This window comes from Castor canadensis, chromosome 4 (assembly GCF_047511655.1).
Source record: "Castor canadensis chromosome 4, mCasCan1.hap1v2, whole genome shotgun sequence".
Taxonomy (NCBI): Eukaryota; Metazoa; Chordata; class Mammalia; order Rodentia; family Castoridae; genus Castor; species Castor canadensis.
The window spans coordinates 106588030-106605844 of NC_133389.1; the positions used below are offsets into that span (position 1 = coordinate 106588030).

At 38.4% G+C, this 17815-nt stretch overlaps 1 protein-coding gene across 2 annotated transcripts in view; it reads right to left on the reverse strand.

The window, feature by feature from the left end:
- Positions 1-616: 616 nt before the first annotated feature.
- Nmi (N-myc and STAT interactor) overlaps positions 617-17815 on the reverse strand; it is an 80304-nt gene continuing 63105 nt past the window's right edge. For both annotated transcript variants that reach the window (XM_074070735.1, XM_020186093.2), the window contains exons 2-8: positions 12794-12883; positions 11911-12006; positions 9425-9587; positions 5446-5552; positions 5175-5361; positions 2252-2358; positions 617-1302 (exon numbers count right to left, since the gene is read on the reverse strand). In XM_074070735.1, the coding sequence (XP_073926836.1) occupies positions 1102-1302; positions 2252-2358; positions 5175-5361; positions 5446-5552; positions 9425-9587; positions 11911-12006; positions 12794-12883 (951 nt within the window). In that variant the 3' untranslated portion in view covers positions 617-1101. The remainder of the gene's footprint in view (positions 1303-2251; positions 2359-5174; positions 5362-5445; positions 5553-9424; positions 9588-11910; positions 12007-12793; positions 12884-17815) is intronic.

The following is a 17815-nucleotide window of genomic DNA, read 5'->3' on the forward strand; positions in this document are numbered from 1 at the left end:
CCACCAATTATAAACAATACCTTTTGTCCTAGTAACACTGCATCTACAGAAGCTAGAACAGTACATGGAAGGGTTTGCTTGTATTTACTATGGTTTGAATGTGTCTCCCAAATTCATGTGTTAGAAACTTAATTCCCAAACTCATGTTAACAGTATTGGGAGATGGGGCCTTTGGGAAGTGATTAAGTCATGAGGCCTGTGGGCCTCACAACTTGATTAATCCATTCCTGGATTCATAGATACATAGATTAATTGGTTAGCATGGGATAGACATCACCATGTGATGCCCTCCACTGTGTTCTCACTCAGCAAGAAGGCCCTCACCAGATGCCAAGAAGACGTAAGATGCAACTTGCTTTTGGACTTCCCAGCCTCTAAAACTATGAGCTAAGTAAACTTCTACTCTTTACAAGTTCCTGGACTCAGGTATTCTACTATAGCAACAGAAAACAGATAAGACCTTCTTAATATTTTTGAAAGCTTTAAATAATCTTCCAACTCCCAAAGGATGACAGACAGGAGAGTCTCTTAATGGCAAATATAAATTACATAAATTACAGTCCCTTGAATCTTTGGTAAAGTCCATAGAAATAATAAACTGCAAAATAGAACTGAATTTCTTTTGGAAAATATTTATGTATCAAGTCTACATAGTGGCGGGCATGGGACCAAAACAGAACTGGCTCACATGACCATGACAGAGCAGGCCAACACAGGCGGGGATATCTGGGTGACTTAAGGTTGATTTCAACAGTCATGGAACTCATCCACATAACTTATGGACAAAACTTTTCCACACAGTACACTCATATACTTGTCAGCCTACAGCAGAGCTAGAGACAAAAAAAGAGTTTCAAAACGTGGAAACACATTTTTATTTCTAAGAATTCATGGGCACTAAAGAATTAAAGATTTAAGCCAAGCATGGTGGGGTACATCTATAATCCTAGAATTTAGAGAGCTGAAGCAGGAAGATTGCAAGTTCTAAGTCACATAGCAAGGCTACATAGCAAGTCCTTGTCTCAAAAAAAGAAAAAATGAATTAAAGTTTTCATTTTTTATCAAATGTTCATAGTGATTTGGACTCAAAAGCTGTAAGTTTCATACAATTCCGTTGGTCTCTTCTTCAAAATATGCTATGTAAGGTTGACATAAAGAACACTTGACCACTTCTACTTCTCCACCTCCATTCTTCTGCCGTTGAAAGTGAATACCAATCAAATCCTCCACCGTTTCTTCATCCATCTGAATGCCTTTGATTCCAGTTAGCAGCACCGTCCTCTTAGCCATTCCTGAAAATACCTAAGAAGGAAAAAAAAAAAAGATAAATAGAAAAATGTAAAAGCTTTGAATTATAAAATTATTTACATTCAAAAGTTGCATTTAGTGTTTTGGATTTTATCTTAGAGGAGACGAGGGAGCCTTAGGAACACTTTCAAGGTACACCTGAGTTTCAGAGATACGACTCTGATGGCATTGTAGAAATAGGAGATTGGGGAAGTTTAAGGGGCAGAAAGACCAGTCAAAGGAAGAGCCAGACATAGAACTGACAAGATTTAGTGACCAGTGAGTGTTGAAGGTCAAGAAAAATGAAAAATAGGCTAGTATGGTGGCTCACACCTTTAATCCCAGCTACTGAGGAGGCAGAGGAAGAACTGAGGTTCAAGCCCAGTGGTCAAAAAGTTTGCGAGACTATCAAAGAACAAGTCAGTCTGGAGGCATGATCCAAGCTGAAGTGTCTGCCTCAGAAGTGCAAATTCCTGAGTTCAAACCCCAGTACCACCAAAAAAAAAAAAAAAAAAAAAAAACCAAAAACTAAAAGATACTGACAAAGAACAAGCCAGGCCTGATGGCACATGTCCCTAATCCCAGCTCCCAGCTATGCAGAAGGCACAGGTAGGAAAATTGCAGTCCACCTGGGAAATAAGTGTAAGATGCTACCTGGGGTGGGGGGGGAAGCTAGGGATATAGCTTATGGCTTAAGTGGTAAAGTGTCTGCCTAGCAAGTATAGGCCCTGAAATCGAACCCCAGTACTAAAAAAGAATGAAAGGGGAAAAAAAGACTCAGCTTTACATTAAAATATTCTTTAAGAAGACAAAGTCATTCTACACCAAGCAGAAATAAAGTGAAAACTATTTCAATACCTCTTACTGATAAGACTCAAACAGTCTTATCAGACTTGTTCTTTATTTTTTGAGGGGCAAGTTTGGCCAGTAAGCTCTCAAAATGAAAGGAAAGAGAAGACTTTACCTGATACTTTTTCAAGTGTTTTTCTATGTAAGGAGAAACAGTCACTCTATGGCACCTCTGATTTATATGAAGAGGATAGTCTTTCTTTTTCAAAATCTTGTCCACAACTAAAGGCAAACAAAACATTGTTCTTTTTTAATATCATAATCACTTTAAGATAAAGGTAAGCACTAAATTTAGTGATCCATTTCTAAAACAGTCTACAGTGCATATTGAAGACTTCATAGCACACAATTTTGAAGAACACAAGACCAAACAACAAAGTTTGGTCAGTTCCTCTGTCTTGAACTACCGACAGCAATCGATGAATGAACAGAGGGTTGCAGTATCCTCAGACATCGAGCTACACAAAATACGATGGAATACAATAACCAGTTTCTCAAGAAGTATATATTAAAACTATTATTATTACTATATAAGTAATATGAATTACAAATATATTTTAGCTAGTTACATTGGTACACACCTGTAATCCCAGCTACTTAGGAGGCAGAAATAAGGAGAATCATGGTTTGAGGCCATCCCAGCCAATGAGCTGGGTATGGTAGTACCTGTAATCCCTGCTACATGAGAGGTATAGGTAGGAGGATTACAGCCTGAGGCTTACCCCAGGCAGAAGTGTAAGACCCTATCTAAAAAAATAATTGAAGCAAAAAGGGCTGGAGCCATGGCTGAAGTGTTAGAGCGAGCACAAGGTCAAGTTCAAACCTTAGTACCACAAATGAATAAATGTATGTGGCGGGGGGGGGTTGTGGGTGTTTATGTATGTGTATACATATACATACATTATCTTGAAGCTCCCCAGCTAGTCCGCCTAGATTGACCACATAGCATGGAGGTTAACAGTGCGGACTCGGTGTTAAGGATGTGTAGAAACCAGCCTTGGAACCTGGCTGATATGAATGTAAACTCAAGTGGCCACTGTGGAAAAACAATGTGGCAACTCCTCAAAGTATTAAACTAGAATTACCATGACTTAGCAACTCTGCTTCCAGTTATATACCCAACAGAACCAAGAGCGGGGATGCACACAAACGCTGCGCACAAGTGTCCTATTACAACACTTGCAGCAGCATTCACAGCAACCAAAGATGGAAGTAACTCAAATCCCACCAGCAGATGAATGGATTAACAAAACATGCAACACAAACATATACACACATATACACACAGACATGTACATGCAGACATACACATATACACATGTATACATACAGACACACACACACAATGTACCTATACACATATTCACATGTATACACACATACACACATGCATATACAGTCATACACACATATACAGACACACACCCATGTACATACACACACATACATAGAAACAGACACACATATGCACACAGACACACTCAGAGATACACACAGATGGACACACATATATGGTCACACACATATATACATGCACAAACACAGAGACACACAAACATACACAGAGACACATACACACACATGAACACACAGAGGCAGGTACACACACATACATATATACTCAGACACACATACATAGATATGGATACACACGCATACACATACAGACACAAAACATGACATAATAGAATACTATTCTGTCTTTAAAAAAATGAAATCCTGATACATTCTACAACACAGATGAACTTGAAAACAGATACTAAGTGAAATAAGCCAGACATAAAAAGGACAGATATTGCATGATTCCACTTATGTGAGGTACTCAGAACAGACAATTCACAGAGACAGAAAGTAGAACAGTGGCTAGCAGGGGCTAAAGGAGATAACAGAACATTATTGTTCAATGGGTAAGAGTTTCAGTCTGATGATGAAAAAGTTCTGAGGACACAGAGTGGTGATGGTTGCATGATAATGTAAATGAACTTGATACATAAATTGTATACTTAAAATGGTTAAAATTTTATGACAGTTTAAAAAAAAAGGAGAAAGTTCTGGAAGGAAGGAAAGAAGGGAGGGAGGGAGGAAGGGAGGGAGGGAGGAAGGGAGGGAAGGAGGGAAGGAAGGCAAGCTCTAAGGTGAACACCTGCTTTGGTACTGGGTATCGTGGTTGGTTTCTTGAAGTTTCCTTTCCTGCACAGTGGGTATAATTACAACACCCACCTCATAACTGGTTGTGACAAGTCCATAAGACACATTTTATAAGAAGTTGCTGGAATATCTATCTTCACATCCTTCCAAAGTTACCATTGTAACCTTCAAGTCTATTTACATTAGCTTCTGGTTAGACATAACCTCTAGAGAGTAACCCAGAGGAGACAACAGCACAGGTTCCCAAGCTGGTGTTATCTCCCACTGTGGAGTGTTACACTGTGTTCTTACTTATGAATGACTCTCTCATAGATTTTTTTATATACAAAAGATGGACCAAAAGATGAACAGAAAAACAATATATGAATTTGGAAACATAAAATCTGGATCCTTGACTATGGAAATTTCCACCATGTACTGTCCATTTCTGAGACAATATATTAAGGCAGCCCTCGGCACCTCTTCCTTTCGTAGTTCTCTCTAACTATGACACACCAACAAAATGTCCTAAACACTATCGAAAGGCCAAAATGCATAGTGTGGGGCTGAGGCATGACTCAAGTAGTAGAGTACTTGCCTAACAAGTGCAAGGCCCTGAGTTCAAACCCCAGTACCACCAAAAATGATATAGTGTAAGAACTTTTGTTAACTGTCACACTGTACCTCTAGCACAACAACAATATAATAAAAAATAAGATAAAATAAAAACGTTCTCAGTGGCTTTCGACGACATCATTTTCTGGACTCTTCCTTTTGATAAGGTTCAAAAAATCCCCAATTATTGTGCTAATAAATTTCAAACAAAAGAAGTAGAATAGGCATGATTTCAGATGTGGCAGAAAAGAGTTGAAATGGTAGAGTGTTTGTTAGCTTTTGCAACGCATGAGTACCTCCAGCCTCCACAAACGTGATGACGGCACTTCGGGATGGCTTGTCGTAGTCCACACTCTCCACCTCTCCGCCTCCATTCCGGGACCTGCAGAAGCTCAGTTCCAGCTTGTCCCTCATCTGATCTTCAGGCAACTCATCAGGAATCCCCGTAACATTGATCTTCACTGTTGAAACTTCTACGTGAACCTGGGAAATCATTTCATGTTCAGAAGTATGCACAAGAAAAGCACCAGTGTTCAACAGAATTGCAGCAAGCTTTAATGAGTCTACCTGGAATCTGACTCCTGGGTTCAGTGGAACGGGCTGGGCAGTAACCTCCAAATTCACATCCTCTATCTGCACGTGATGTTTCCCCATGGTTATTATATTTTGCGCAACTGAAAAATAATTTAGGAAGTGTTCATTTCCAATATTTTGAGCAAATTTTATGCTTTTTATTTAAGAATATATTATCCTAAATGTTTTACTTTTCTAAGATCTAATTTTAACATATTTCTGGGAATTTCCAAGTGATAATGGTCTTACCACCAAAAGAAATTATATGTATTGCATATATTATATATAATATACATTAATATTATACTGTATATATTATATACAATATAAATTAATAGTATACCATTATATACATTAATAGTATATTGTATATAATATAGTATGTATAATAATAATGTATACATTACACATATAGAGAGAGATTTCACATATATGTATACATAGCTGTAATCCTATATCTATTTGGCTAAGGAAGTACTCTACCACTGGGCTCCATCTCCAGGTCAGGAGGACAATCCATTAACTTCACCCTACAGCAGCAAAGATGACAGCGTAGAATTCTCATCAGAACTGGCAGTGTGGCTCAAGCAGTAGAGTGCCTACCTTAAAGCACAAAGCCTTGAGTTCAAACTCCAGAATCACCAAAAAGAAATTCTGACCAAGTTCTAGATTCATCTGAAGAGATGAATCTTTCCTCTTATCTCTAAAGAGATAAGCCTAATAATCCTCCAGAAATTCATATATTATTTCAGTCCAGCCACACTTACTTCCTTTCCACTTCCGACAGCATCAGCACAGAATTTCTCTTGTTCATTAAAGCCCAGCCAGAAATTCCTCCTTGTTGAGTAAACTAGTTAAACTGTGAGCCTCGGTCGTTTTTACAACTAATTTTATGTAACTTTACTGTTTGCCATTCCTTATATGTTACCAGCACCATTAGAAACATTTGTTCATTTTGGTCTGTCTTCCCAAGGATAACATACTAAAGACTGCATAGGCTTGCGTATCACAGAGTGAGGATTTGGGGGAGGGGTTGGTGCTGTTGTCTTACCATATGTAACTGAGGAATTCTACTTTTGTTAAAATGCCTTTAAGAACATTCTTTAAAAACTTGAGACTCCTGCTATACCAATCATAAGCTATCCAGTCTAATTTACCCACATAAATGAGAGAGGCCCGGTAATATAATTATGTCAAAACCATTAGAAATCCAAAAAGCAACTATATGTCAGTTTAAAATGTACATGGGTAGGTGTTTCTTTCTAATCATGAATTTATAACATTTCAGTAGTTGATATTTGGAGCTGTTTATTCTAATTTATCATGAAGATAAGAGATGTTCACTGCCTGTCTTATAAACCTCACATGTGTTTATGACAACCAAGTAATACATCACAGCTGGAAGAAGAGAGAAATAGGGCTAGAAGGCAGGCAGGGCGTTGTCGTGTGGGAATTCAGCCTCACTGTACGATGTGACTCTAGAACCTTTTTTTTTTTTTTTGCTAATGGCAACAGACAACAATAACAGAAAACATTAATGAAGTAATACTCAGATGACCCTCCTTCCCTCTCACTCCCCCCAAGTCCCCAACATCTGTGATCCAACCCAAAGGAGAGGGCCACTTGTGTCTCAAATTTTATGACTCTCACAGTCCAAAGCTAACTCCTATTTACTTGTGTTTAAGCCTAACATTGTCCCATGAGATCGGGACCTCAAAGCCACGTCAAGGGTGGGTGGAAGCAGTGACATCACCGTTTCCAAAGAGAATCCTGATTCTGGCATTCCCAGATAACTGATGTGTGGACATCTATTCCCAAATTCTCATTTGTTATCTGCCAGCAACATCCCAATTGCCACTGTCCACTGCCAACATGGCTCTTGGTCTCCCCTTCCCCCTCAGCTGAAGTGGAGGCTGCAGGGCAAAGGAAAGCAATGCAGGATGTACGCCTCACCTGCACACACACCAATCTTTCAGACTCTCTCCTAGTAACACTGAGTTTCAAGCTACCATGGGTCTGGAGACATGATTATAATCACGGATTCTCAGAAGCAAAGCACTGCAATGGCCTTGAAGACCACCTGGTCCCGCCCTAGAACGTCACAATACCACAGTGAAGCCCTGGGTTGGTGGCCTGCTCAGAGGAATGTTGGTCCAATAGAAAGAAGACAGTACTCAGGATTTACCTCTTAGCTCAGCAATTTATTAACTAGACTTGAACAAGTTACTACTCTTCTTTAAGCTTCTGTTTCCTTATCTGGACACTTCCTAACGTAGCAATAATAACAGCAACGTTTATTAAGTGTTTATTATGTGTCAGGCAATATGCTAAATATTCTGTCAACATTTCTCATTTAATACTCAAAGCAGCCAATGAAGTGGAGACCAGAAAACCTGTCGTAAAAAATTTAAGGTTTATAAAGAACTTGCCCCTAAATCTGCTTCTAGGAAGAGGCATAGCTGGCACTCAAAGGTACCACCAGTCCTGAGCAAGAACTCCCTACACCATGCCCGACTTTGCAAACATCAGGTCCCACCCCAAATCTCTCACTCCCAGGCTCTGTCCATCCCTTAATTACAACGTCTTTAGGTAAATCATTTACTCACCCTCAGAATCTGTTTTCTTTCCTGTCAAATATAAATAGTAACTTGGAGCGAGCTTTCTCTCGCTCCTGGTTATTACTGGACCTAACTGGGGCTAACTGGGTGGTGATGGGATATGAAGAAAAGACACAGGCTAGATAGAAAGACAGAAAGTGGGATCGGTTGTGTTGGGCGTTCAGGTGGAGAGACACACAGCTGCCTCATTGCTGCTTTTCTCTATCATTCTCTTCATTTACTCTGCTTCTTATCGCTATCTTTATTCTTTAAGGCCTTACTCCTTTATAATTCCTTAAAACCTGGCTTCATTATTCTTTAAAACCTCTTTCCTTAGACTCACACTGTCCCATGTTTTCTCTTAGCTGTTCTTTAGCTTAATTGCTCGTAAAGTCTTTGCCCCCAGGATTGCATCTCTCTTTAGCTTTCTTAAAATCTCAGCCCTCAGGTTTGCTAGCAATTCCCCTTTAGCAATTCTTTTCCCTTCAGCAGTCTTCCCTTCAATTCATTTTCCCCCTTCAGCAATCTTCCTCCAGCCCTTTCCCTTCAGCAATTCATTTTCCCTTCTGCATTCCTCTTCCCTTCCAAAAGCCTCCCACATCAAAAAACCAAAAGCCCAAAAGCCTAAAGCAAAAGCCTCAAAGCAAAGGCCCCCAAGGCAATAGCCTCCAGCAAAAAGCCTAAAGCAAAAAGCCTCATGTCCTCCTTCAGCGAGTCTTTTATTCCCAGTGGTAAACAGGGTGGAGCTGTGCTCTCGAGGAGGGGCATGACATTATAACAGGAGAAACCTGCGTTCCTGCTTCTCTGAAACAAACAACTTAGGAGAAGCAGCTGTCCTGCATTTTCCTCTTCTGTGGCCCGGGCTGTGCCAATCTCCACCTACAGATAAATACCTTAGGAAAAACAGCTGAGCTGCATCTTGCTTTGCTTATGCTGAGTTCTCACAGGCTTCTCATAATCCACTCTCCACAGTAACTGTCCTATCCTACTGTGTTTGCAGAATTGCATGAGTATAAAATGAGGTAATATTTCTGAGAACTGTGGACTTCTACCTTAAAACAGCAGTGCTGTTATTGTTATTTAGGGAGTGTAAGCAGTTGAAAGAGGCTGGCATTAGCCATCCCAACATCTGTATTTTAGTCCCAAAACCCTGATTCTTTACTATCATTGTACACATGAAATTATAAGTCTATAATATCTTATATACTTTATGTCTTACAATCAGTTCTCTCATCTATAAACCGGGATATCTGCCTCAGAGTGTCACTTTGAGAGTGAGAAGAAATGATATATATGCAAGTTGTAAAATGATAAATAAATAGCTATGAAACGCCTTTCCAAAGGTGACATGGTCCTATTTTTCAGATTAGACATACCTTCTTCTTTCTCAAAGGTGATAAGTGCTTGTCCGTTTTGCAGCTCATAGGGAATTTGGGAACTCACTTGAAATGAACAGGAGACATTTAAACACTGGCTGTCATTCTCAGGATTCTCTACTGATGTGAAGTTCATCTTTATGTCTGGAATGTCCTCTTTAATCTAATTCAAACAGAAATGGTCGGTTAAAATCAAGACAAGAAATAACTTGAGTCCTTCCAATGATAATGTGATTTGGACATTCACTAATTCATTCCCCACTGATTTTAGAACTTCATAAAATATTGACTGTGCTCTTGTCTAACATCTTTAGTAATTATGTCTTTCCATGCTGCTCCTCAGTAATATAAATCAAATGCTGATCTTTATTGCACGGATGAAATTGTAAGTATATAATCCTCTTGCTTTTTCTAACCAATGGCTAAACTAGTCAACAGCAAATAGTGTTCAATCCCAAACCCTACATCATTCATGTAGATAAGTATCTTTTCAATAGCTATGCCAATAGTATAGTAAGGGAATCCTTAGACAGTATGCTCAAATTCACTGCAAAAAACTATGAAATGCAGAGCTGAGTGTACTATGGTTATTTTAATGGAAAACCCAGATAATTTCATCCAAAAAGAAAGATTCCTGAATTATATGATATAAAAATACATCAAATTTAAATTCCACCTTTTTTTTTTGTCAGTATTAGTGTTTGAACTCAGGGCCTTATGCTTGCTAGGTGGGTGCTCTTACCACTTGAGCCACTCTGCCAGCCCTCCCCTAACACCTTTTAACCATTTCTACAACATAAGTTTATTTTTAAAAGAAAGTAAAGGGGGTACTACCAACATTGCAATGCTCAGGATAAAATTAGGTGGTCATACTACACTGCTTAAAATCACTGAGAATAACATTTTATATATATGTATGTACATATACACATATACGTGTATACCTGTATATATGTATACACATGAATGTATATATACACATGTATATATGTACACACATATATGTGTATATATATAAGTTGCACAAATGAGTTAAGTGTTTACATTTCTATTTTCCATGGTTATTTTAAATTTCTGTTTCTCATGTTATTTTACATGCTGCTATAAAATAGGTTGTCACAAAGAGATTAGAAGTAGTCGGTGAACTGCCAGGTACCAGTGGCTTGGACCTATAATCCCAGCTACTTTGCGAGGTTGAGATCAGGAGGATCACAGTTTGAAGCCAGCCCAGGCAAACAGCCCATGAAATCCTATCCCCAAAATAACCAGAGCAAAAAATGGACTAGAGGTGTGGCTCAAATAGTAGAGTGGCCCTAAGTTCAAACCCCAGTCCCACCCAGTCCCACCATGAAACTTCAGCAGAATTTCTAATTACTATAACCTAAATTTAAAACAATCTGCAATGTCCAAGGGAAGTTAGAATGTTTTCCAGTTATATGGAAATACACTGTACCCTGGAGTTTCTCAAGTTAAGGGTGAGAAGGCCTAAGGATATCAAGTTTGGTCCTGTAAAGTGGGTTTGCCGGGTTGGCTGGTCCAAAGGCCTCCATCTGACCCAGACTGACAAGTAACCAGATTCCTCCTCCACTAGGAGTCACCCATCTCATGAACACAGAAACCTCACTTGCTGGTGTTCAGAGTCCTATCTCCCATCTCAACAACAAAAAGTGACAACGTTTTAATTTAACAATCTGACTGTTCAGAAGAAACATGAGGTGAAAGTTATGGCTAATCCAAATACAGGAAAATTTAGGAGAGACTTTAAATGTTGAGAATTAGTACATAACCAACTTCTTAAACTGTGAAATTCATTTAAATTACTATACCACCTTTGATGAGGAAAGTAATGAAAAGGCTCATGAGAAGACCACGTATTTGATCCAAAATTGATTGGTAAAGGGGTATAACTTTCTTTGTCTGTAACTTTTATTAATTTTTGTTTTGGCAAGTTTTATTAAATTATACATAAGTAATAGAAAATTACATAAATTGTAGGTATAGACATGATGAAATTTTATAAAGCTAACACACTGGTGTGACTGGTACCCAGCCATTAAGCTGAACATAACAACACCACAGAAAGCCTCCTGGGTTTCTCATCGGCTGGGTGTTTTCTGTTTCCAAGGGTAACCACTATCCTTACTTGGAACACCCTACTTCTGTTCTTTATTTAGACGGAAGCATGCAGTATGCTCTCTTCTGCCTTTTGGGTTTTGTTTGTGAGGCCCACCCATGACATTGTACATAGCTGTGGCCTGTTCATTCTCATTGCTTTATGCAGTATTCAACTGCATAAGTACACACCAATTTATTAATGCACTCTATCACAGAGGAACACTTGAGTTGTTTTCCATTTAGGCTATTACAAATAGTGGTACTATGAAAGAGTATGATGCCTTAAAAAAATGAATTGTGTATAATTAAATAACATTTTCTGAAAAGTACACATTTGTAAAAAAAAAAATGTAATAGATAAAATACAGTACTTGGAAGTCTCTGGCAGCCTCTTGTAATTCAGCTTCAAGTTTTTGGATCTCCTCGTACAGCTGCCTATTTTCCTTTATAATTTCATCAGTTAATCCCTGAAAAAATTCCAAATAGTACCAAAAAATTAAACAATCCTTTAACATCTTTTTCTAAATTAAAAATGCCACATATCCTCCCCACCCTGAGCAGAGCAGTCTCAGAATAAGTATGCCTACATTAAATCATCTCCAAATAAATATGTCCATGCTAACAATACAGCTGTTGAATGCTTTGCATTATCACCTGCAAATTCCCCTAACAACTATCAAACTTTCCCAGTTCCACGGTTGCCTTTCACAGTGAACCAAAGCATGGGAACTTTTACAATGAAGACAAGAACTGAGATTGAAGTCATCTAAATCTTAGTTCAGAGCTCTATAAACTCGCCATTTGTGACTAGAGTATGACTTTTAACTTACACTGTAATTGTGGACATGCTATTCTAGGGAGTATTTTAAAAACTGGCCACAATTCCCACAGAACACAGTTGTTGACAGGCCAAACATACAGCCTTGGATAACAGGTTTCACCTGGTAGGGCCTCTATTCCATCTTGTGTGTGATCAGATAATTATTAGTTAATCTCTTAACTTCCAGGTGCAAGTCCAAGAAATGAGGGAGTTTAGCAAGAAAGCAGCTAATGTAAGCTTTGTAAGAAAAAGAATAGGAAATATGAAGCTTCTTGTGTGGCTTGACTAACAAAATAAAAACTAAAATATTTTGAAAAGCCTCATAGCCTTCCAAGTTCAAGATAATGCTGAAAATAGACATACAAACATACTTTTCTTTAAAACTCATTGAAATAAATTAATTTTTAATAATACCTACTAATTTTCCTTTTTACCTCATTTTGCTCATCTTTCACAAATCCTTCATCCAGCTGATGCTCTTTACAAACTTGTTTTCTGTCATCTCTATAAGCTTCCATGATTCCCTAGTTGTGAAAAAAAATACTTTTAAAATAGTATATATACACAAATTCAAGACAAAATAATAATTCTTTATTCTTTTATGGATGAAATACTTCTTTTTACTATATCTTTTTTCCTAACATCAAAGTCTTTATTATATGAGTTATATCAAAATAACGTTTGTGTTTCAAATAACTTTCACACCTATAAATATATAAAAAGTTCCTAAAAATCCTTTGCTTTCAATTTAATGATATACAGAAAATAATGGGTACTAACATTCCTTTTTAGTTCAAATCCAATTATATTATGCCCTATCTGAAAAAACTACTATTTTGATCTTCCAACCTTTTTCAAAAGCTTTATTTAAATATTCCGTTCTCTTATTGTACTTCCCAAATGTAAACAAAGCATAAAGGCTCATCACACCCTTTCTCACCTGCTCTTCAGAGCAATGGATTAGCCTAGAATATCTGTAGTGCCAATTAAAAAGCACTTAAAAAACAAACAAACAAAAACCTACAATGGAGCTATGTGAAAGAGACACAGAATCTAAATGAAAGATCTCCCAGTGGCAAGGCTACATACAGGGAACTGATCAGGCAAATAAATCTATGGAGGATGACAGGAGCCAGTGACTTCACTGTCAAAGAAAATAATTACAAATAATGGAAAAGAAAACAGGAATTAATCCTATTAACTGAAATTGGATATATCAGTGTAATCTTATGGTTGATGATAACTAGATAGACATATACATAGATACATACATGACAGATGAATTACAGATAGATATAAATATAGATGTGTATTGTGCAGATTGCACATATTGTGTATGTGCAAATACATATACAGTCTAGCTGTGTATGCTGGGGGTGGGGGTTAGGAAGCAGAGATAAAAACAGTGAGCACCCACGGCACCCCAACTTTGGTTTCTACTACCATTCTCAACTAAAAGGAACAAGGGATTTTGGAAGAAATGACTGCTCCCAGGACTGGGACAGAAAAACTGGCTCTCAACATGAGCCTGAGATACCTTGTGATTCCCAAAAGCAAGGACATGCTTTAAAAATAATGAGGACATGTCAAAAGGACACAGAACTCAACTTCAGGTGGTTTTCATTGACCAAATCTGGGAATAAATTAAATGTTAAGATTAAATAATGAAGCCTGTAATCCCAGCACTCAGGAGGCAATGGGAAGGCAAGGCCAGCCTGGGCTACAAAGTGAAATCCTGCCCCAAAACCATAAATAAAACAGAAAACTATAAGTCAACACAACATGAATAAATGAATGAATAAAAATTTTTGTGAAGAAAGGAATACAATAGACCCTCGATAGTTATAGGTATACGTTTCCAAGGAGACCACCATTGAGGAAAAACGCATGCTTAGGATGCAGAGTTCAGTGCCACACTGCGGATGTTTGATTCATTTTTTCCGATAGCACAGCCCAACTTTCGCTAAAGACACGCTGTCTTTCAGCAGATCCCAGATTTTCACATTATCACTTCAATTAAGCACATTCACTTTTACCTTGCATTTGGGATACATTTGCTTTTTGGGAAGTAGATCTTCACAAAATTAAGGGCTGGGAAATACCCAGATCACATAACGATTTAAAAACAACACAGAACTCACTCATTACATCACTGCGTAATGCACGCAGGGATTTAAAATCTTTGTTTTTGAAATTTCATTTTATTTTTTGACTGTGCTTGGTCAAAACCATGTATAATAAATCCACAAATAAGGCAGACTTACGATATTGTTAGTTTCAAAATACTTCCCACAAAATATGTACTAATTTCAAAGGGAAAAAGTAACTTTGCTATAGGAAAGCCTGGGATCCATCACCATCAGGAGAAAATCAAAGTAAATAATGGGATAAGTCAAAAGCAGGTAACGTGATAGGATGCACTGAGAACACAGCAGTTTGATGATAACCCTGCCAAAGATGCGTAATCTAACTCTAAGTATGAGGAAATGGCAGACAAATTCAAATTTGGGCACATTCTACAATACAACCTGCCTATTCCTTTAAAGTGTCACCTGTAATCCTAGCTTTGTGAGAGGCTAAGATAGGCAGTATCACTTTTTGTGGCCAGTCCAGGCAAAAATTCAAGAGACTCCCTCTCAAACCAATAGCTGGACTTGGCAGTGCACCTGTCATCCCAAGGGACACATGAGGCTGAAGTGGAGGACGGCAGCTCCAGGTCAGCCTGTGGGAAAAAAGTTTGCAAGACCCATCTCAACAGAAAAAAATTGGGCATCATGGTGCATGCCTGTCATCCCAGCTTTAGGGAGAAGCATAAAATAGGAGGATTGCAGTCCAGTCCAGGCTGGGCAAAAAGTGAGACCCTAGCTCCAAAATAACCAGAGTAAAAAGGGCTAGAGGTGCGCTTCTGGTGGCTCACGTCTATAATCCTAGCTACTCTGGAGGCAGAGATCAGGAGGATTGCTGTTCAAACAAAGCCAGCCCCAGACAAATAGACCCTATCTGGAAAAAAAACCCTTCTCAAAAAAAAAAAAAAATCTGGCTAGATGCCTGAAGCAGTAAAAGTGTCTGTCTAGCAAGCATGAGGAAAATTCATGAAAACCAAGGAAAAATGGAAAAACTCCCAGACTGAAAGTGACTAAAGAGATATATCGCAAGTAAATGCAATCCATGAGTGATACTGTAACAGATGGTGAAATTCAATGCAATCTGATGATTAGATGGTTGTAAATATCACTATTAACTTCTTGATTTTGATGGCTGCATTTTGGTTACACAGGAGCACACACTGTTTTTTTTGTAGGAAATATACTGTTAAGTATTCTAGCATATTAGGTCATCAGACTGGAAATTTATTCTCAGATAGTTCAGAGAAAAGAAAGGATGTATTTCTATACTTTAGCTTTTCTATAGATTTAAGATGGTTTGAGAAAAAAATATATATATATATTAAAATACACATTTAAGTCCCTATTGCATCAAGAACTACAGAAGCCTCCTATTGGTGTTCATCCAAGGTCTAAGACAGACTAACCACCTGTCTTATTTAGACAACTTCTCAACTGAGTTTGAGGAATTCTTGAAGGGTCCTTCTTCTCCTGTCCCTTGGTGTGACATCCTTCTCTCTTCCCAGTTATTTGTGTACTTGTATAATGTTCCATGGCTACTCTGATACTTCTTCAAGAGAGGGACCATGTCCACTCTTCCTTGCATCCATTCAAAGCACCTGTGCACTACAACCTTTTGCTGAAAATACTCAGTTTCTAGAGGGATTCCCAGACACTGGGAAGGACATCATAGGCATATGAAATCCCCTTATTACATTTCCAAAAGACAGAAACTGCAACATTATTATTTATTTGCTTTTAAAATCATTGTTACAACAACAATATTTTTTTGTTTTCTTGGGTTGCTTTTTTTTTCTGGTACTGGGGTTTGAACTCAGGGCCTCACACTTGCTAGGCAGGTGTTCTACCACTTGAGCCACTCCACTAGCCCCAACACCAATATTCTTATAAGCTATGTTAAAGGCTTTCATTGTAAATGGTCTACTACATAACACCCCCAGAATTCCCCCGGCATATTTACCATCTGAGTACTTTCCCACTTTGCAGGGACTGGGATATACAGTAATTTTTTCCTTCTATGTAATTATGTGGTCTCACACAGAATAATGACCCCCTCAAAGATGTCCACATCTTAGTTCCAAGAACTGGTGAAAATGTGAGACTACATTGCAAAGGAGAATTAAGGCTGCAGATTGAGTTTGGGTTGTTAATCAGCTATTATTAAAATCACCCTGTATTATCTGTGGGGCCCAATGTAATCAAGAGACTCCCTAAAAGTGAAAGAGGAAAAAGGAAAAGTCAGAGTGAGATGTAAAGACAGAAGAATGGTCAGAGATGCTGCCGACTTTGAAACCAAGTAAAGTGGGCAGACTCTAGAAATAAGAAAGTGGATTCATCCCAAGAACTTCTAGAAAGGAAGGCAGCCTTGCCAACACCTGCACTTTAGCCCAGGGAGATCTGGATAGGACTTCTGACCTACAGAATCCTAAAATTAAAAAGTGTGTGCGTGTGTGCATGTTTAAGTCACTAAGTGCATGTATTTCAGGAAATAAAAACCAACACAAGCCAGGTCAGTGACTCACGCCTATAATCTTAGCAACTTAGAAGCCTGAGATAGGGAGGACTTGAGGTTCAAAGCCAGCCTGGGCAAACAGTTGTAAGACCCCATCTCCAAAATAACCAGAGCAAAAAAAAAAAAAAAAAAAAAGAGGTAGAGTGCCTACTTTGCAAACGCAAAGCCTTGAGTTCAAACCTCACTCCCACACACCTCCCCCCCAAAAAAAATCCAGCAACACAAATCACTGTTATCTTAAAACTCATATGACTGTGGTGGCTGACCATACAGAACCAATTCTTATATGCATGCCTGACAGCAAAAAGAAAGGAAATGGGATACATGCATGCTATACAGACTGGAAATAATGTGTCAAGGAGAAAATTACAACAATGCAAAGATCTTAATTGGCTTTATTTTTCAATTCTGCAATCAAGCTATAAAAAAGAATGCGTGTTCTGATGGGCTGAGCAGAAGTTGGTTATATAGTCAGAGTAAAGCAAAAAGAAGCAGACACAGAGAACAAGACATGGATTGATTATTTCAGTGTTACTTTCCTTGTAAATCAAGGACAGGGAGAAAGACCAGTGGAAAGTTACTGGTTAACATCGGGTTACTTCTTTGTAAAGATTACAGCAGAAGGAACCTAATTACCATGCTGAGAAAACTGGCCTGCTCAGGAAGTCCTCTCCCTCCCTCTCCTTACTCTCCCTGCAGTCTCCCAGTCTCTCTCACACAACTACTTAGCTTCCTTTGGTGACATGGAACTTTAGCATGGACTACTCCATTTTGATTTTTGTCTGGTCTCTTAGTCCAAAATAATGATCTCCTATCCT